The sequence below is a fragment of the Oncorhynchus gorbuscha genome, linkage group LG07 (assembly GCF_021184085.1).
Source record: "Oncorhynchus gorbuscha isolate QuinsamMale2020 ecotype Even-year linkage group LG07, OgorEven_v1.0, whole genome shotgun sequence".
Classification (NCBI taxonomy): Eukaryota; Metazoa; Chordata; class Actinopteri; order Salmoniformes; family Salmonidae; genus Oncorhynchus; species Oncorhynchus gorbuscha.
In genome coordinates, this window is record NC_060179.1 from 1,388,122 (window position 1) to 1,408,936 (window position 20,815).

The 20,815-nt window shown below is 43.1% G+C and overlaps 1 protein-coding gene across 1 annotated transcript; it reads left to right on the forward strand.

Annotated features, from left to right (window-relative positions):
- The first annotated feature begins 1,857 nt into the window (after window positions 1–1,857).
- On the forward strand, window positions 1,858–20,815 carry myd88 (MYD88 innate immune signal transduction adaptor). The gene is made up of 5 exons (XM_046355397.1): window positions 1,858–2,414; window positions 2,875–2,997; window positions 4,842–5,022; window positions 12,605–12,696; window positions 19,506–20,815. The coding sequence occupies exons 1-5, from the start codon at window positions 2,114–2,116 to the stop codon at window positions 19,658–19,660; spliced, it is 852 nt and encodes a 283-aa protein (XP_046211353.1). The 5' UTR covers window positions 1,858–2,113; the 3' UTR covers window positions 19,661–20,815.

Genomic DNA, 20,815 nt, shown 5'->3' on the forward strand with positions numbered 1-20,815 from the left:
AGTTGACTTGATACTAGAAGGGGCAACTGGAAACACTAAGGCCTTGTCTGAGGGTCAACTTCCCAAAATGCATTGCCTTTTAGATAAGTGGTTATTTTTTGGCATGCTTTTTGTTTCTACATGTCCATTTTGGTTTTGAGAAGGTACTGATGAATGTGTTGACCATATACCGCTGAATGTGTTGACCGTATACTGATGAATGTGTTGACCGTATACTGATGAATGTGTTGACCGTATACTGATGAATGTGTTGACCGTATACTGATGAATGTGTTGACCGTATACTGATGAATGTGTTGACCGTATACTGATGAATGTGTTGACCGTATACTGATGAATGTGTTGACCGTATACTGATGAATGTGTTGACCGTATACTGATGAATGTGTTGACCTTATACTGATGAATGTGTTGACCGTATACTGATGAATGTGTTGACCGTATACTGATGAATGTGTTGACCGTATACTGATGAATGTGTTGACCGTATACTGATGAATGTGTTGACCGTATACTGATGAATGTGTTGACCGTATACTGATGAATGTGTTGACCGTATACTGATGAATGTGTTGACCGTATACTGATGAATGTGTTGACCGTATACTGATGAATGTGTTGACCATATACTGATGAATGTGTTGACCGTATACTGATGAATGTGTTGACCGTATACTGATGAATGTGTTGACTGTATACTGATGAATGTGTTGACCGTATACCGATGAATGTGTTGACCGTATACCGATGAATGTGTTGACCGTATACCGATGAATGTGTTGACCGTATACTGATGAATGTGTTGACCGTATACTGATGAATGTGTTGACCGTATACTGATGAATGTGTTGACCATATACTGATGAATGTATCATGTGGTAATATAGACATGGCTGAATGATCAGCCTTCACGCCAAGATTCTCACAACACCATTTTGTGTTTGGTGTGTTGTCATGTCTGATACATCAAGAAGGACTGCAAAACCAATTGAGGTAGTAGCTGTATTTGGTGTTTTCACTCTCTACAAAAGCAGCCATATCAGCCATATCATCTGTAGCTCAGTTGGTAGAGCATGGCGCTTGTAACGCCAGGGTAGTGGGTTCGATTCCCGGGACCACCCATACCTAGAATGTATGCACACATGACTGTAAGTCGCTTTGGATAAAAGCGTCTGCTAAATGGCATATATTATTATTATTATATATTATTAACATGGTTCATAAGTGACATGTTCTAAGGTGTCTTGATGTTTCCTATCAGGCAGGAAGGAAGTGAAGGATAACAGCTGGCCCACTGCCAGCTCGGTATTTCAGGGCTGTTTTATCAGAATAGGGAAGCGAAACCTTTCTACTGAAATACAGTTTAAACTCCCCATGCTCAGACTAAATGCAACAGGGAACACTTCTAATAAAGACCAGAGGAGATTATCCCACTGCTGCCACCAACGTAGCGACTGAGGGAAGGGGGAATAGCTGTAACAAGGCCTGTGGTGTAATGTCCAGACACTGACAGATACCATTTATATATATCACCAGCCCCCACATACATTTACATTTACATTTAAGTCATTTAGCAGACGCTCTTATCCACACATATATATTGTATAACTTGTGTATAACTATATCATACACAACAATATTTCCAGAATTCGGGGAGAAATAGATTTTTCTAATCTGGGTAAATAAACCGTGTCTCTTCCGTGTGTGACGCAAGCAGGTTTTGATAAAGCGTTTCCTCATTCTCTGTCAATGGGAAGTTCGTTTTGCGTGGCCCGGTACCCCAGAAGCAGATTTAGTTGATTTTAGAACATTCCATTGGTCCATAAGTGAAATCTCCACTCAACCCGGGGCACCGGGCCAGCCGGTCCCTCCCCTGGTCCATCCCCCTGGTCAGGCCTCTACAGAAGCCTCAGTCATTTCTAGTACATGCAATCAATAACTTTCACAACCACCGAAGCCCTCAGAAACGGAACAATTCTTCTAGTTTGGACACATCTGTTTCTTTCGGATTAAATGACAAATCAAATGTCTTAATTTGACTCGTATAAGGAGCGGTTTCGGTTTGTATAAATTTGCGCCTTCATAAGAACCAGAAACGACAACTTCCTTGAATATGTCAGCTAGTTTAGACCTGTGGAATATTCCACTGAGAGCGCTGAATATCAACGTGAGAAAAAGATTGGGACTGTTTTTAAATCCGAGAAACACTGTGGCAGCAGACTGGATGTCTGTCGCAGAAAACATGGGTTTCTCTTATTTAGAGATCAAGAATTACGAGGACTGCCAGGACCCAACACGGAAGATTCTAGAGGACTGGCAAGCACGTTGTCCCGGAGCCAAAGTTGGAAAGTTAGTTTCAATTCTGGATAACGTGGACAGAAAGGACGTTGTGGAGGACCTCCGAGTTCTCATTGGTAAACCAACTGCTTTTTATTCCTAAATAATATGACATGTAATCATCTATAAAGGATGACTGAAACCTGTGTGTGTGTGTGTGTGTGTGTGTGTGTGTGTGTGTGTGTGTGTGTGTGTTTCTGGGTATGTCTCTGTGTGTATTTCTGGGTGTATGCACATCTCTGTGGGTATTTCTGGGTGTGTCTGGGTGTATGCACGTCTCTGTGTGTATTTCTGGGTGTATGCACATCTCTGTGTGTATTTCTGGGTATGTCTGGGTGTGTCTGGGTGTATGCACGTCTCTGTGTGTATTTCTGGGTATTTCTGGGTATGTCTCTGTGTGTATTTCTGGGTGTATGCACATCTCTGTGTGTATTTCTGGGTATGTCTGGGTGTGTCTCTGTGTGTATTTCTGGGTATGTCTGGGTGTGTCTCTGTGTGTATTTCTGGGTATGTCTGGGTGTGTCTCTGTGTGTACAGAGGAGGACTGTAGGAGGTACATAGAGAGACAGAATGAGCCCCCAGTCCAGGTTCCTGAGGTGGACAGCTGTGTTCCCAGAACCCCGGAGAGACAAGGCATCACCCTGGAGGATGATCCAGAAGGTAATGGTGTAAATACATCTATAGTACATTACTATCCAATCATAAACACTATTGGTCTGTAGTACATTACTATCCAATCATAAACACTATTGGTCTGTAGTACATTACTATCCAATCATAAACACTATTGGTCTGTAGTACATTACTATCCAATCATAAACACTATTGGTCTATAGTACATTACTATCCAATCATAAACACTATTGGTCTGTAGTACATTACTATCCAATCATAAACACTATTGGTCTGTAGTACATTACTATCCAATCATAAACACTATTGGTCTATAGTACATTACTATCCAATCATAAACACTATTGGTCTGTAGTACATTACTATCCAATCATAAACACTATTGGTCTATAGTACATTACTATCCAATCATAAACACTGGTGTTACACACTATTGGTCTGTAGTTGAGATTACTTTATTTGTCAAATGTACACAAGGTCCAATCAAAATCGACTTCCACTTTCTGCCAACCCCGTCTGAATGACAGATATACTGTACAGAGGTTGGAGACACACTGGGCGCCTGTGGAGCGGTAGTTGTGTGGAGATTTAGTGCCTTGCTCAATGGCACGATGGCAGGCAATGGCATTTAGGATTTGATACCATCAATCCTATGGTTGATAGCTCACTGCCCGACAGATTTTTCCTGTCAGACCCGGAATTTGAACTGGCAATCCTCTGGTTGCTGGCCTTCCCCTTACTTCTAGGCTACCTGCCACTCCACACAACTAAATGATAAAAACACTAGTATCACATTCACTGGTCAGTAGCATGGTGACTATATCAACTCTGCTTATCACAACATGACTAAGTAGATAGACTATAGTCATATGGAATATTCTTCACTGAACATGCAAACAGCCTTCTGTATACAATGGCGGCAACGTTAATATTTATGACAGTTTTTTGCCTATTGAGTCACCTCTCTCCTCTGTCTCCTGATATTGAGTCCTCTCTCTCCTGATGTTGAGTCCTCTCCCTCCTCTGTCTCCTGATATTGAGTCCTCTGTCTCCGATGTTGAGTCTCTCTCTCCTCTGTCTCCTGATATTGAGTCCTCTGTCTCCGATGTTGAGTCTCTCCCTCCTCTGTCTCCTGATGTTGAGTCCTCTCTCTCCTGATGTTGAGTCCTCTCTCTCCTGATGTTGAGTCTCTCTCTCCTCTGTCTCCTGATGTTGAGCCCTCTCTCTCCTGATGTTGAGTCCTCTCTCTCCTGATGTTGAGTCTCTCTCTCCTCTGTCTCCTGATGTTGAGTCCTCTCTCTCCTGATGTTGAGTCCTCCCTCTCCTGATGTTGAGTCTCTCTCTCCTCTGTCTCCTGATGTTGAGCCCTCTGTCTCCGATGTTGAGTCCTCTCTCTCCTCTGTCTCCTGATGTTGAGTCCTCTCTCTCCCCTCTCTCCTCTCCTCTCTCTCGCTCCTCGCTCCTCTCTCTCCTCTCTCCTCTCCTCTCTCTCGCTCCCTCTCTCTCTCTCTCTCCTCTCCTCTCTCTCTCTCCTCTCTCTCCTCTCCTCTCTCTCTCCTCTCTCTCTCTCTCTCTCTCTCTCTCCTCTCCCTCCTCTCCTCTCTCCTCTCTCCTCTCTCTCCCTCCCCCTCTCCGCCCCTCTCTCTCCCCTCTCTCTCCCTCTCTCCTCTCCTCTCTCTCTCCTCTCTCTCCTCTCTCTCCTCTCTCTCTCTCTCTCTCTCCTCTCTCTCTCTCTCTCTCTCTCTCTCTCTCTCTCTCTCTCTCTCGCTCCTCTCTCTCCTCTCTCTCTCTCTCTCTCTCTCTCTCTCTCTCTCTCTCTCTCTCTCTCTCTCTCTCTCCTCTCCTCTCTCCTCTCCTCTCTCTCTCTCCAGGGGGTATACCAGAGTTGTTTGATGCCTTCATCTGTTACTGTCAGAGTGACTTTGACTTTGTCCATGAGATGATCCAGCAGTTGGAGCAGACGGACCACAAGCTGAAGCTGTGTGTGTTTGACCGGGACGTCCTGCCTGGATCATGTGTCTGGACCATCACCAGCGAACTCATCGAGAAGAGGCAGGTTCAGGCCTCCTTTAGGCAACGCCAAAGTGGTGTCATCGAGATCCACAGCCACTTATTGGCTGTGTTCTGTTTCTGTTTAATGGCTGATCCTCGTGTTTTCAGAAGTTTATTCGCTCAAGAGACGGGTTTTGCTATGCAAGAGCATGTTACAGCTAAGAGAGTGGTGGTTATGGCTGGATAATACTGTGTTGTTGATCTGTAGGTGGTTATGGCTGGATAATACTGTGTTGTTGATCTGTAGGTGGTTATGGCTGGATAATACTGTGTTGTTGATCTGTAGGTGGTTATGGCTGGATAATACTGTGTTGTTGATCTGTAGGTGGTTATGGCTGGATAATACTGTGTTGTTGATCTGTAGGTGGTTATGGCTGGATAATACTGTGTTGTTGATCTGTAGGTGGTTATGGCTGGATAATACTGTGTTGTTGATCTGTAGGTGGTTATGGCTGGATAATACTGTGTTGTTGATCTGTAGGTGGTTATGGCTGGATAATACTGTGTTGTTGATCTGTAGGTGGTTATGGCTGGATAATACTGTGTTGTTGATCTGTAGGTGGTTATGGCTGGATAATACTGTGTTGTTGATCTGTAGGTGGTTATGGCTGGATAATACTGTGTTGTTGATCTGTAGGTGGTTATGGCTGGATAATACTGTGTTGTTGATCTGTAGGTGGTTATGGCTGGATAATACTGTGTTTGTTGATCTGTATAATACTGTGTTGTTGATCTGTGGTTATGGCTGGATAATACTGTGTTGTTGATCTGTAGGTGGTTATGGCTGGATAATACTGTGTTGTTGATCTGTAGGTGGTTATGGCTGGATAATACTGTGTTGTTGATCTGTAGGTGGTTATGGCTGGATAATACTGTGTTGTTGATCTGTAGGTGGTTATGGCTGGATAATACTGTGTTGTTGATCTGTAGGTGGTTATGGCTGGATAATACTGTGTTGTTGATCTGTAGGTGGTTATGGCTGGATAATACTGTGTTGTTGATCTGTAGGTGGTTATGGCTGGATAATACTGTGTTGTTGATCTGTAGGTGGTTATGGCTGGATAATACTGTGTTGTTGATCTGTAGGTGGTTATGGCTGGATAATACTGTGTTGTTGATCTGTAGGTGGTTATGGCTGGATAATACTGTGTTGTTGATCTGTAGGTGGTTATGGCTGGATAATACTGTGTTGTTGATCTGTATGGCTGGTTATGGCTGGATATAATACTGTGTTGTTGATCTGTAGGTGGTTATGGCTGGATAATACTGTGTTGTTGATCTGTAGGTGGTTATGGCTGGATAATACTGTGTTGTTGATCTGTAGGTGGTTATGGCTGGATAATACTGTGTGGTGATCTGTAGGTGGTTATGGCTGGATAATACTGTGTTGTTGATCTGTAGGTGGTTATGGCTGGATAATACTGTGTTGTTGATCTGTAGGTGGTTATGGCTGGATAATACTGTGTTGTTGATCTGTAGGTGGTTATGGCTGGATAATACTGTGTTGTTGATCTGTAGGTGGTTATGGCTGGATAATACTGTGTTGTTGATCTGTAGGTGGTTATGGCTGGATAATACTGTGTTGTTGATCTGTAGGTGGTTATGGCTGGATAATACTGTGTTTGTTGATCTGTAGGTGGTTATGGCTGGATAATACTGTGTTGTTGATCTGTAGGTGGTTATGGCTGGATAATACTGTGTTGTTGATCTGTAGGTGGTTATGGCTGGATAATACTGTGTTGTTGATCTGTAGGTGGTTATGGCTGGATAATACTGTGTGTTGTTGATCTGTAGGTGGTTATGGCTGGATAATACTGTGTTGTTGATCTGTAGGTGGTTATGGCTGGATAATACTGTGTTGTTGATCTGTAGGTGGTTATGGCTGGATAATACTGTGTTGTTGATCTGTAGGTGGTTATGGCTGGATAATACTGTGTTGTTGATCTGTAGGTGGTTATGGCTGGATAATACTGTGTTTGTTGATCTGTAGGTGGTTATGGCTGGATAATACTGTGTTGTTGATCTGTAGGTGGTTATGGCTGGATAATACTGTGTTGTTGATCTGTAGGTGGTTATGGCTGGATAATACTGTGTTGTTGATCTGTAGGTGGTTATGGCTGGATAATACTGTGTTGTTGATCTGTAGGTGGTTATGGCTGGATAATACTGTGTTGTTGATCTGTAGGTGGTTATGGCTGGATAATACTGTGTTGTTGATCTGTAGGTGGTTATGGCTGGATAATACTGTGTTGTTGATCTGTAGGTGGTTATGGCTGGATAATACTGTGTTGTTGATCTGTAGGTGGTTATGGCTGGATAATACTGTGTTGTTGATCTGTAGGTGGTTATGGCTGGATAATACTGTGTTGATCTGATGGTTATGGCTGTAATACTGTGTTGTTGATCTGTAGGTGGTTATGGCTGGATATGGCTGTAGGTGGTTATGGCTGGATAATACTGTGTTGTTGATCTGTAGGTGGTTATGGCTGGATAATACTGTGTTGTTGATCTGTAGGTGGTTATGGCTGGATAATACTGTGTTGTTGATCTGTAGGTGGTTATGGCTGGATAATACTGTGTTGTTGATCTGTAGGTGGTTATGGCTGGATAATACTGTGTTGTTGATCTGTAGGTGGTTATGGCTGGATAATACTGTGTTGTTGATCTGTAGGTGGTTATGGCTGGATAATACTGTGTTGTTGATCTGTAGGTGGTTATGGCTGGATAATACTGTGTTGTTGATCTGTAGGTGGTTATGGCTGGATAATACTGTGTCTGTAGGTGTTGATCTGTAGGTGGTTATGGCTGGATAATACTGTGTTGTTGATCTGTAGGTGGTTATGGCTGGATAATACTGTGTTGTTGATCTGTAGGTGGTTATGGCTGGATAATACTGTGTTGTTGATCTGTAGGTGGTTATGGCTGGATAATACTGTGTTGTTGATCTGTAGGTGGTTATGGCTGGATAATACTGTGTTGTTGATCTGTAGGTGGTTATGGCTGGATAATACTGTGTTGTTGATCTGTAGGTGGTTATGGCTGGATAATACTGTGTTGTTGATCTGTAGGTGGTTATGGCTGGATAATACTGTGTTGTTGATCTGTAGGTGGTTATGGCTGGATAATACTGTGTTGTTGATCTGTAGGTGGTTATGGCTGGATAATACTGTGTTGTTGATCTGTAGGTGGTTATGGCTGGATAATACTGTGTTGTTGATCTGTAGGTGGTTATGGCTGGATAATACTGTGTTGTTGATCTGTAGGTGGTTATGGCTGGATAATACTGTGTTGTTGATCTGTAGGTGGTTATGGCTGGATAATACTGTGTTGTTGATCTGTAATACTGTGTTGATCTGTAGGTGGTTATGGCTGGATAATACTGTGTTGTTGATCTGTAGGTGGTTATGGCTGGATAATACTGTGTTGTTGATCTGTAGGTGGTTATGGCTGGATAATACTGTGTTGTTGATCTGTAGGTGGTTATGGCTGGATAATACTGTGTTGTTGATCTGTAGGTGGTTATGGCTGGATAATACTGTGTTGTTGATCTGTAGGTGGTTATGGCTGGATAATACTGTGTTGTTGATCTGTAGGTGGTTATGGCTGGATAATACTGTGTTGTTGATCTGTAGGTGGTTATGGCTGGATAATACTGTGTTGTTGATCTGTAGGTGGTTATGGCTGGATAATACTGTGTTGTTGATCTGTAGGTGGTTATGGCTGGATAATACTGTGTTGTTGATCTGTAGGTGGTTATGGCTGGATAATACTGTGTTGTTGATCTGTAGGTGGTTATGGCTGGATAATACTGTGTTGTTGATCTGTAGGTGGTTATGGCTGGATAATACTGTGTTGTTGATCTGTAGGTGGTTATGGCTGGATAATACTGTGTTGTTGATCTGTAGGTGGTTATGGCTGGATAATACTGTGTTGTTGATCTGTAGGTGGTTATGGCTGGATAATACTGTGTTGTTGATCTGTAGGTGGTTATGGCTGGATAATACTGTGTTGTTGATCTGTAGGTGGTTATGGCTGGATAATACTGTGTTGTTGATCTGTAGGTGGTTATGGCTGGATAATACTGTGTTGTTGATCTGTAGGTGGTTATGGCTGGATAATACTGTGTTGTTGATCTGTAGGTGGTTATGGCTGGATAATACTGTGTTGTTGATCTGTAGGTGGTTATGGCTGGATAATACTGTGTTGTTGATCTGTAGGTGGTTATGGCTGGATAATACTGTGTTGTTGATCTGTAGGTGGTTATGGCTGGATAATACTGTGTTGTTGATCTGTAGGTGGTTATGGCTGGATAATACTGTGTTGTTGATCTGTAGGTGGTTATGGCTGGATAATACTGTGTTGTTGATCTGTAGGTGGTTATGGCTGGATAATACTGTGTTGTTGATCTGTAGGTGGTTATGGCTGGATAATACTGTGTTGTTGATCTGTAGGTGGTTATGGCTGGATAATACTGTGTTGTTGATCTGTAGGTGGTTATGGCTGGATAATACTGTGTTGTTGATCTGTAGGTGGTTATGGCTGTGTTGTTGATCTGGATAATACTGTGTTGTTGATCTGTAGGTGGTTATGGCTGGATAATACTGTGTTGTTGATCTGTAGGTGGTTATGGCTGGATAATACTGTGTTGTTGATCTGTAGGTGGTTATGGCTGGATAATACTGTGTTGTTGTCTGATGGATAATACTGTGTTGTTGATCTGTAGGTGGTTATGGCTGGATAATACTGTGTTGTTGATCTGTAGGTGGTTATGGCTGGATAATACTGTGTTGTTGATCTGTAGGTGGTTATGGCTGGATAATACTGTGTTGTTGATCTGTAGGTGGTTATGGCTGGATAATACTGTGTTGTTGATCTGTAGGTGGTTATGGCTGGATAATACTGTGTTGTTGATCTGTAGGTGGTTATGGCTGGATAATACTGTGTTGTTGATCTGTAGGTGGTTATGGCTGGATAATACTGTGTTGTTGATCTGTAGGTGGTTATGGCTGGATAATACTGTGTTGTTGATCTGTAGGTGGTTATGGCTGGATAATACTGTGTTGTTGATCTGTAGGTGGTTATGGCTGGATAATACTGTGTTGTTGATCTGTAGGTGGTTATGGCTGGATAATACTGTGTTGTTGATCTGTAGGTGGTTATGGCTGGATAATACTGTGTTGTTGATCTGTAGGTGGTTATGGCTGGATAATACTGTGTTGTTGATCTGGATAATACTGGTGGTTGATCTGGGTGGTTATGGCTGGATAATACTGTGTTGTTGATCTGTAGGTGGTTATGGCTGGATAATACTGTGTTGTTGATCTGTAGGTGGTTATGGCTGGATAATACTGTGTTTGTTGATCTGTAGGTGGTTATGGCTGGATAATACTGTGTTGTTGATCTGTAGGTGGTTATGGCTGGATAATACTGTGTTGTTGATCTGTAGGTGGTTATGGCTGGATAATACTGTGTTGTTGATCTGTAGGTGGTTATGGCTGGATAATACTGTGTTGTTGATCTGTAGGTGGTTATGGCTGGATAATACTGTGTTGTTGATCTGGATAATACTGGTGGATTATGGCTGGATAATACTGTGCTGTTGATCTGTAGGTGTTGATCTGTATCTGGTGGTTATGGCTGGATAATACTGTGTTGTTGATCTGTAGGTGGTTATGGCTGGATAATACTGTGTTGTTGATCTGTAGGTGGTTATGGCTGGATAATACTGTGTTGTTGATCTGTAGGTGGTTATGGCTGGATAATACTGTGTTGTTGATCTGTAGGTGGTTATGGCTGGATAATACTGTGTTGTTGTTGATAGGTGGTTATGGTGGATAATACTGTGTTGTTGATCTGGATAATACTGTGTTGTTGATCTGTAGGTGGTTATGGCTGGATAATACTGTGTTGTTGATCTGTAGGTGGTTATGGCTGGATAATACTGTGTTGTTGATCTGTAGGTGGTTATGGCTGGATAATACTGTGTTGTTGATCTGTAGGTGGTTATGGCTGGATAATACTGTGTGTTGTTGATCTGTAGGTGGTTATGGCTGGATAATACTGTGTTGTTGATCTGTAGGTGGTTATGGCTGGATAATACTGTGTGTTGTTGATCTGTAGGTGGTTATGGCTGGATAATACTGTGTTGTTGATCTGTAGGTGGTTATGGCTGGATAATACTGTGTTGTTGATCTGTAGGTGGTTATGGCTGGATAATACTGTGTTGTTGATCTGTAGGTGGTTATGGCTGGATAATACTGTGTTGTTGATCTGTAGGTGGTTATGACTGGATAATACTGTGTGTTGTTGATCTGTAGGTGGTTATGGCTGGATAATACTGTGTTGTTGATCTGTAGGTGGTTATGGCTGGATAATACTGTGTTGTTGATCTGTAGGTGGTTATGGCTGGATAATACTGTGTGTTGATCTGTAGGTGGTTATGGCTGGATAATACTGTGTGTTGTTGATCTGTAGGTGGTTATGACTGGATAATACTGTGTGTTGTTGATCTGTAGGTGGTTATGGCTGGATAATACTGTGTGTTGTTGATCTGTAGGTGGTTATGGCTGGATAATACTGTGTGTTGTTGATCTGTAGGTGGTTATGGCTGGATAATACTGTGTTGTTGATCTGTAGGTGGTTATGGCTGGATAATACTGTGTGTTGTTGATCTGTAGGTGGTTATGGCTGGATAATACTGTGTTGTTGATCTGTAGGTGGTTATGGCTGGATAATACTGTGTTGTTGATCTGTAGGTGGTTATGGCTGGATAATACTGTGTGTTGTTGATCTGTAGGTGGTTATGGCTGGATAATACTGTGTTGTTGATCTGTAGGTGGTTATGGCTGGATAATACTGTGTGTTGTTGATCTGTAGGTGGTTATGGCTGGATAATACTGTGTTGTTGATCTGTAGGTGGTTATGGCTGGATAATACTGTGTTGTTGATCTGTAGGTGGTTATGGCTGGATAATACTGTGTTGTTGATCTGTAGGTGGTTATGGCTGGATAATACTGTGTGTTGTTGATCTGTAGGTGGTTATGGCTGGATAATACTGTGTTGTTGATCTGTAGGTGGTTATGGCTGGATAATACTGTGTTGTTGATCTGTAGGTGGTTATGGCTGGATAATACTGTGTTGTTGATCTGTAGGTGGTTATGGCTGGATAATACTGTGTGTTGTTGATCTGTAGGTGGTTATGGCTGGATAATACTGTGTTGTTGATCTGTAGGTGGTTATGGCTGGATAATACTGTGTTGTTGATCTGTAGGTGGTTATGGCTGGATAATACTGTGTTGTTGATCTGTAGGTGGTTATGGCTGGATAATACTGTGTTGTTGATCTGTAGGTGGTTATGGCTGGATAATACTGTGTTGTTGATCTGTAGGTGGTTATGGCTGGATAATACTGTGTTGTTGATCTGTAGGTGGTTATGGCTGGATAATACTGTGTTGTTGATCTGTAGGTGGTTATGGCTGGATAATACTGTGTTGTTGATCTGTAGGTGGTTATGGCTGGATAATACTGTGTTGTTGATCTGTAGGTGGTTATGGCTGGATAATACTGTGTTGTTGATCTGTAGGTGTAAAAGGATGGTGGTGGTGATATCAGATGAGTACCTGGACAGTGATGCCTGTGACTTCCAGACAAAGTTTGCCCTCAGTCTCTGTCCTGGTAAGTCTATCACTCAGTAACATTTTTTAAAACCTTTATTTAACTAGGCAAGTCAGTTAAGAACACATTCGCATTTTCAATGCTTTGTTCAAGGGCTGAATTTTACTTTGTCGGCTCGGTGATTTGAACTACCTTCTGGTTACTAGTCCAACACTCTAACCACTAGGCTACCTGCCTCCTCTACACTCTAACCACTAGGCTACCTGCCTCCTCTACACTCTAACCACTAGGCTACCTGCCTCCTCTACACTCTAACCACTAGACTACCTGCATACTCTACACTCTAACCACTAGGCTACCTGCCACCTCTACACTCTAACCACTAGGCTACCTGCCACCTCTACACACTAACCACTAGGCTACCTGCCGCCTCTACACACTAACCACTAGGCTACCTGCCGCCTCTACACTCTAACCACTAGGCTACCTGCCACCTCTACACACTAACCACTAGGCTACCTGCCGCCTCCACACTCTAACCACTAGGCTACGCTGCCTCCTCTACACTCTAACCACGAGGCTACCCTACCATCTCTACACTCTAACCACTAGGCTACCTGCCGCCTCTACACTCTAACCACTAGGCTACGCTGCCGCCTCTACACTCTAACCACTAGGCTACGCTGCCGCCTCTACACTCTAACCACTAGGCTACCTGCCATTTCTACACTCTAACCACTAGGCTGCCTGCCACCTCTACACTCTAACCACTAGGCTACCATGCCTCCTCTACACTAACCACTAGGCTACCTGCCACCTCTACACTCTAACCACTAGGCTACCTGCCACCTCTACACTCTAACCACTAGGCTACGCTGCCTCCTCTACACTCTAACCACTAGGCTACCTGCCTCCTCTACACTCTAACCACTAGGCTACCCTGCCGCCTCTACACTCTAACCACTAGGCTACACTGCCACATCTACACTCTAACCACTAGGCTACGCTGCCTCCTCTACACTCTAACCACGAGGCTACCCTACCATCTCTACACTCTAACCACTAGGCTACCTGCCGCCTCTACACTCTAACCACTAGGCTACGCTGCCGCCTCTACACTCTAACCACTAGGCTACCTGCCATCTCTACACTCTAACCACTAGGCTACCTGCCACCTCTACACTCTAACCACTAGGCTACCATGCCTCCTCTACACTAACCACTAGGCTACCTGCCACCTCTACACTCTAACCACTAGGCTACCTGCCACCTCTACACTCTAACCACTAGGCTACCTGCCACCTCTACACTCTAACCACTAGGCTACCTGCCACCTCTACACTCTAACCACTAGGCTACCTGCCACCTCTACACTCTAACCACTAGGCTACCTGCCACCTCTACACTCTAACCACTAGGCTCCCTGCCATCTCTACACTCTAACCACTAGGCTACCTACCTCCTCTACACTCTAACCACTAGGCTCCCTGCCGCCTCTACACTCTAACCACTAGGCTCCCTGCCACCTCTACACTCTAACCACTAGGCTCCCTGCTGCCTCTACACTCTAACCACTAGGCTCCCTGCTGCCTCTACACTCTAACCACTAGGCTCCCTGCCGCCTCTACACTCTAACCACTAGGCTCCCTGCCATCTCTACACTCTAACCACTAGGCTCCCTGCTGCCTCTACACTCTAACCACTAGGCTACCTGCTGCCTCTACACTCTAACCACTAGGCTCCCTGCTGCCTCTACACTCTAACCACTAGGCTCCCTGCTGCCTCTACACTCTAACCACTAGACTACCTGCCACCTCTACACTCTAACCACTAGGCTCCCTGCCGCCTCTACACTCTAACCACTAGGCTCCCTGCCACCTCTACACTCTAACCACTAGGCTCCCTGCCACCTCTACACTCTAACCACTAGGCTACCTGCCATCTCTACACTCTAACCACTAGGCTACCTGCCTCCTCTAACCACTAGGCTCCCTGCCTCCTCTAACCACTAGGCTCCCTGCCACCCCTCCACTCTAACCACTAGGCTCCCTGCCTCCTCTAACCACTAGGCTCCCTGCCTCCTCTAACCACTAGGCTCCCTGCCTCCTCTAACCACTAGGCTACCTACCTCCTCTACACTCTAACCACTAGGCTCCCTGCCACCTCTAACCACTAGGCTCCCTGCCACCTCTAACCACTAGGCTCCCTGCCTCCTCTAACCACTAGGCTCCCTGCCTCCTCTAACCACTAGGCTCCCTGCCACCTCTAACCACTAGGCTCCCTGCCTCCTCTAACCACTAGGCTCCCTGCCACCTCTAACCACTAGGCTCCCTGCCTCCTCTAACCACTAGGCTCCCTGCTGCCTCTACACTCTAACCACTAGTCTCCCTGCCTCCTCTAACCACTAGGCTCCCTGCCGCCCCTCCACTCTAACCACTAGGCTCCCTGCCTCCTCTAACCACTAGGCTCCCTGCCGCCCCTCCACTCTAACCACTAGGCTCCCTGCCTCCTCTAACCACTAGGCTCCCTGCCTCCTCTAACCACTAGGCTCCCTGCCTCCTCTAACCACTAGGCTACCTGCCTCCTCTACACTCTAACCACTAGGCTACCTGCCTCCTCTAACCACTAGGCTCCCTGCCTCCTCTAACCACTAGGCTCCCTGCCTCCTCTAACCACTAGGCTACCTGCCTCCTCTAACCACTAGGCTACCTGCCTCCTCTAACCACTAGGCTCCCTGCCGCCCCTCCACTCTAACCACTAGGCTCCCTGCCTCCTCTAACCACTAGGCTCCCTGCCTCCTCTAACCACTAGGCTCCCTGCTGCCTCTACACTCTAACCACTAGTCTCCCTGCCTCCTCTACACTCTAACCACTAGGCTCCCTGCCTCCTCTAACCACTAGGCTCCCTGCCTCCTCTAACCACTAGGCTCCCTGCCTCCTCTAACCACTAGGCTCCCTGTCTCCTCTAACCACTAGGCTCCCTGTCTCCTCTAACCAATAGGCTCCCTGCCTCCTCTAACCACTAGTCTCCCTGCCTCCTCTACACTCTAACCACTAGGCTCCCTGCCTCCTCTAACCACTAGGCTCCCTGCCTCCTCTACACTCTAACCACTAGGCTACCTGCCTCCTCTAACCACTAGGCTCCCTGCCTCCTCTAACCACTAGGCTCCCTGTCTCCTCTAACCACTAGGCTCCCTGCCTCCTCTAACCACTAGTCTCCCTGCCTCCTCTACACTCTAACCACTAGGCTCCCTGCCTCCTCTAACCACTAGGCTCCCTGCCTCCTCTACACTCTAACCACTAGGCTCCCTGCCTCCTCTAACCACTAGGCTCCCTGCCTCCTCTACACTCTAACCACTAGGCTCCCTGCCACCCCAACATGTTGTTGCTCTGTAGATATTTTAAGATCTGGTGGTAGATCAGGTCTGCGTCTGTGACCTCTTTCCATTTCCTGTTTTTCTTCATATTAATGTCATGGTAGGTTGTAGTGTCATATTAATGTCATGGTAGGTTGTAGTGTCATTAATGTCATGGTAGGTTGAAGTGTCATATTAATGTCATGGTAGGTTGTAGTGTCATATTAATGTCATGGTAGGTTGTAGTCATATTAATGTCATGGTAGGTTGTAGTCATATTAATGTCATGGTAGGTTGTAGTCATATCAATGTCATGGTAGGTTGTAGTCATATTAATGTCATGGTAGGTTGTAGTGTCATATTAATGTCATGGTAGGTTGTAGTGTCATATTAATGTCATGGTAGGTTGTAGTGTCATATTAATGTCATGGTAGGTTGTAGTGTCATATTAATGTCATGGTAGGTTGTAGTGTCATTAATGTCATGGTAGGTTGTAGTGTCATTAATGTCATGGTAGGTTGTAGTGTCATTAATGTCATGGTAGGTTGTAGTGTCATTAATGTCATGGTAGGTTGTAGTGTCATATTAATGTCATGGTAGGTTGTAGTGTCATATTAATGTCATGGTAGGTTGTAGTGTCATTAATGTCATGGTAGGTTGTAGTGTCATATTAATGTCATGGTAGGTTGTAGTGTCATATTAATGTCATGGTAGGTTGTAGTCATATTAATGTCATGGTAGGTTGTAGTGTCATATTAATGTCATGGTAGGTTGTAGTGTCATATTAATGTCATGGTAGGTTGTAGTGTCATATTAATGTCATGGTAGGTTGTAGTGTCATATTAATGTCATGGTAGGTTGTAGTGTCATTAATGTCATGGTAGGTTGTAGTGTCATATTAATGTCATGGTAGGTTGAAGTGTCATATTAATGTCATGGTAGGTTGTAGTGTCATATTAATGTCATGGTAAGTTGTAGTCATATTAATGTCATGGTAGGTTGTAGTCATATCAATGTCATGGTAGGTTGTAGTCATATTAATGTCATGGTAGGTTGTAGTGTCATATTAATGTCATGGTAGGTTGTAGTGTCATATTAATGTCATGGTAGGTTGTAGTGTCATATTAATGTCATGGTAGGTTGTAGTGTCATATTAATGTCATGGTAGGTTGTAGTCATATTAATGTCATGGTAGGTTGTAGTGTCATATTAATGTCATGGTAGGTTGTAGTGTCATATTAATGTCATGGTAGGTTGTAGTGTCATATTAATGTCATGGTAGGTTGTAGTGTCATATTAATGTCATGGTAGGTTGTAGTGTCATATTAATGTCATGGTAGGTTGTAGTGTCATATTAATGTCATGGTAGGTTGTAGTGTCATATTAATGTCATGGTAGGTTGTAGTGTCATATTAATGTCATGGTAGGTTGTAGTGTCATATTAATGTCATGGTAGGTTGTAGTGTCATTAATGTCATGGTAGGTTGTAGTGTCATATTAATGTCATGGTAGGTTGAAGTGTCATATTAATGTCATGGTAGGTTGTAGTGTCATATTAATGTCATGGTAGGTTGTAGTCATATTAATGTCATGGTAGGTTGTAGTCATATTAATGTCATGGTAGGTTGTAGTCATATTAATGTCATGGTAGGTTGTAGTGTCATTAATGTCATGGTAGGTTGTAGTGTCATTAATGTCATGGTAGGTTGAAGTGTCATATTAATGTCATGGTAGGTTGTAGTGTCATATTAATGTCATGGTAGGTTGTAGTCATATTAATGTCATGGTAGGTTGTAGTCATATTAATGTCATGGTAGGTTGTAGTCATATCAATGTCATGGTAGGTTGTAGTCATATTAATGTCATGGTAGGTTGTAGTGTCATATTAATGTCATGGTAGGTTGTAGTGTCATATTAATGTCATGGTAGGATGTAGTCATATTAATGTCATGGTAGGTTGTAGTGTCATATTAATGTCATGGTAGGTTGATCAAGTGTCATATTAATGTCATGGTAGGTTGTAGTGTCATATTAATGTCATGGTAGGATGTAGTCATATTAATGTCATGGTAGGTTGTAGTCATATTAATGTCATGGTAGGTTGTAGTGTCATATTAATGTCATGGTAGGTTGTAGTGTCATATTAATGTCATGGTAGGATGTAGTCATATTAATGTCATGGTAGGTTGTAGTGTCATATTAATGTCATGGTAGGTTGTAGTGTCATATTAATGTCATGGTAGGTTGTAGTGTCATATTAATGTCATGGTAGGTTGTAGTGTCATATTAATGTCATGGTAGGTTGTAGTGTCATATTAATGTCATGGTAGGTTGTAGTGTCATATTAATGTCATGGTAGGTTGTAGTGTCATATTAATGTCATGGTAGGTTGTAGTGTCATTAATGTCATGGTAGGTTGTGTCATATTAATGTCATGGTAGGTTGTAGTGTCATATTAATGTCATGGTAGGTTGTAGTCATATTAATGTCATGGTAGGTTGTAGTCATATTAATGTCATGGTAGGTTGTAGTCATATCAATGTCATGGTAGGTTGTAGTCATATTAATGTCATGGTAGGTTGTAGTGTCATATTAATGTCATTAATGGGTAGGTTGTAGTGTCATATTAATGTCATGGTAGGTTGTAGTGTCATATTAATGTCATGGTAGGTTGTAGTCATATTAATGTCATGGTAGGTTGTAGTGTCATATTAATGTCATGGTAGGTTGTAGTGTCATATTAATGTCATGGTAGGTTGTAGTGTCATATTAATGTCATGGTAGGTTGTAGTCATATTAATGTCATGGTAGGTTGTAGTCATATTAATGTCATGGTAGGTTGTAGTGTCATATTAATGTCATGGTAGGTTGTAGTGTCATATTAATGTCATGGTAGGTTGTAGTGTCATATTAATGTCATGGTAGGTTGTAGTGTCATATTAATGTCATGGTAGGTTGTAGTGTCATATTAATGTCATGGTAGGTTGTAGTGTCATATTAATGTCATGGTAGGTTGTAGTGTCATATTAATGTCATGGTAGGTTGTAGTCATATTAATGTCATGGTAGGTTGTAGTGTCATGTCATGGTAGGTTGTAGTGTCATATTAATGTCATGGTAGGTTGTAGTGTCATATTAATGTCATGGTAGGTTGTAGTGTCATATTAATGTCATGGTAGGTTGTAGTGTCATATTAATGTCATGGTAGGTTGTAGTGTCATATTAATGTCATGGTAGGTTGTAGTGTCATATTAATGTCATGGTAGGTTGTAGTGTCATATTAATGTCATGGTAGGTTGTAGTGTCATATTAATGTCATGGTAGGTTGTAGTGTCATATTAATGTCATGGTAGGTTGTAGTGTCATATTAATGTCATGGTAGGTTGTAGTGTCATATTAATGTCATGGTAGGTTGTAGTGTCATTAATGTCATGGTAGGTTGAAGTCATATTAATGTCATGGTAGGTTGTAGTGTCATATTAACTGCAGCTATCTTCTCCCTGAAACATTCCCAGGTGCCCGGAGCAAGCGACTGATCCCTGTGAAGTATAGGTCTATGAAAAAACCTTTCCCCAGTATCCTGAGGTTCCTGACGGTGTGTGACTACACACGACCCTATACACAGTCCTGGTTCTGGGTCCGGCTGGCCAAGGCCCTCTCCCTGCCCTGAATGGATCGTACAGACTTACATCAACCAATCAGCACAAGGGGCCTGCCCCTCTCCAGCGGGAACAGGAAGAGTCAGCTCGGTGGTACTGTTACTTTACCGGGGACCGTTGATCGCCAGTTGACATATTTTATATTGATTCTTATTTTATATTGATTCATATTTTATATTGATTCATATTTTATATGGTTTCATTTCTTAGTTAGAACAGTTTGTGTATTGTACAGTTTGTGTATTGTAGCAGTTTTCTGAACCCACAGAGGGAGTTGCTGAGGTACTCTCCACCTTTTGTCCTCATCACTGAGAGCCTGATGGCTCCTTCACTCATTACTGATAGTTTGATTTGGGTTTAATATGAGATTTCATTCCATCGAAAACGTTTTATATGTTTTTAATATGATATTTTATTCTGAGCCCCATCGCTCATATGGACCAAATATCAACCTGAATGAATAAATGCTGTTTTTTTTTAAATATTCCATTTTTTCACCTGTTAAGAATATTGTATAGATCAGATGTCTGCATGGTTGGCAAAACATTTTACAATTATTTAGCTGTTTGTTTATCTGATGGGCCGGCTCTTTAGTTTCTTTTGTCTCCTCAGATGAGAGATATCAGCATGTGACTTCCTCCTGTCATGGCGGCCATGTTGTCTCCTCAGATGAGAGATATCAGCATGTGACTTCCTCCTGTCATGGCGGCCATGTTGTCTCCTCAGATGAGAGATATCAGCATGTGACTTCCTCCTGTCATGGCGGCCATGTTGTCTCCTCAGATGAGTGATATCAGCATGTGACTTCCTCCTGTCATGGCGGCCATGTTGTCTCCTCAGATGAGAGATATCAGCATGTGACTTCCTCCTGTCATGACACCCTGTTTCAGTACAGAGTGGAGAGACTGACACCTGGCACATTCACCACACTTTATAAAGCTGTATAAATCCATCAATACCAAAATCTACCAAAACTGTAAACAAAAAAATGTAAAGAAATGGGAGAAGGGATAAGGGACTTTGTCAGTGATGTAGCTGGCCATTTCCAAATGGACTCGTAGTGGGTTACTCATGCGCCCTTCTCTGGTAACTACTGGATGTATATTTTGTGTTTCTTCATTTCATCTGCACTGTTTTTCTATTAAAAAACATCTTTATTAAGCTTC

Coding starts and splice junctions, on each gene's coding strand:
- myd88 (XM_046355397.1), top strand. CDS start 2,114: ATGTCAGCTAGTTTAGACCTGTGGAATATTCCACTGAGAGCGCTGAAT. Junction 2,998..4,841: donor CCTGGAGGATGATCCAGAAG/GTAATGGTGTAA, acceptor CTCTCTCTCCAG/GGGGTATACCAGAGTTGTTT. Junction 5,023..12,604: donor AGCGAACTCATCGAGAAGAG/GCAGGTTCAGGC, acceptor GTTGATCTGTAG/GTGTAAAAGGATGGTGGTGG.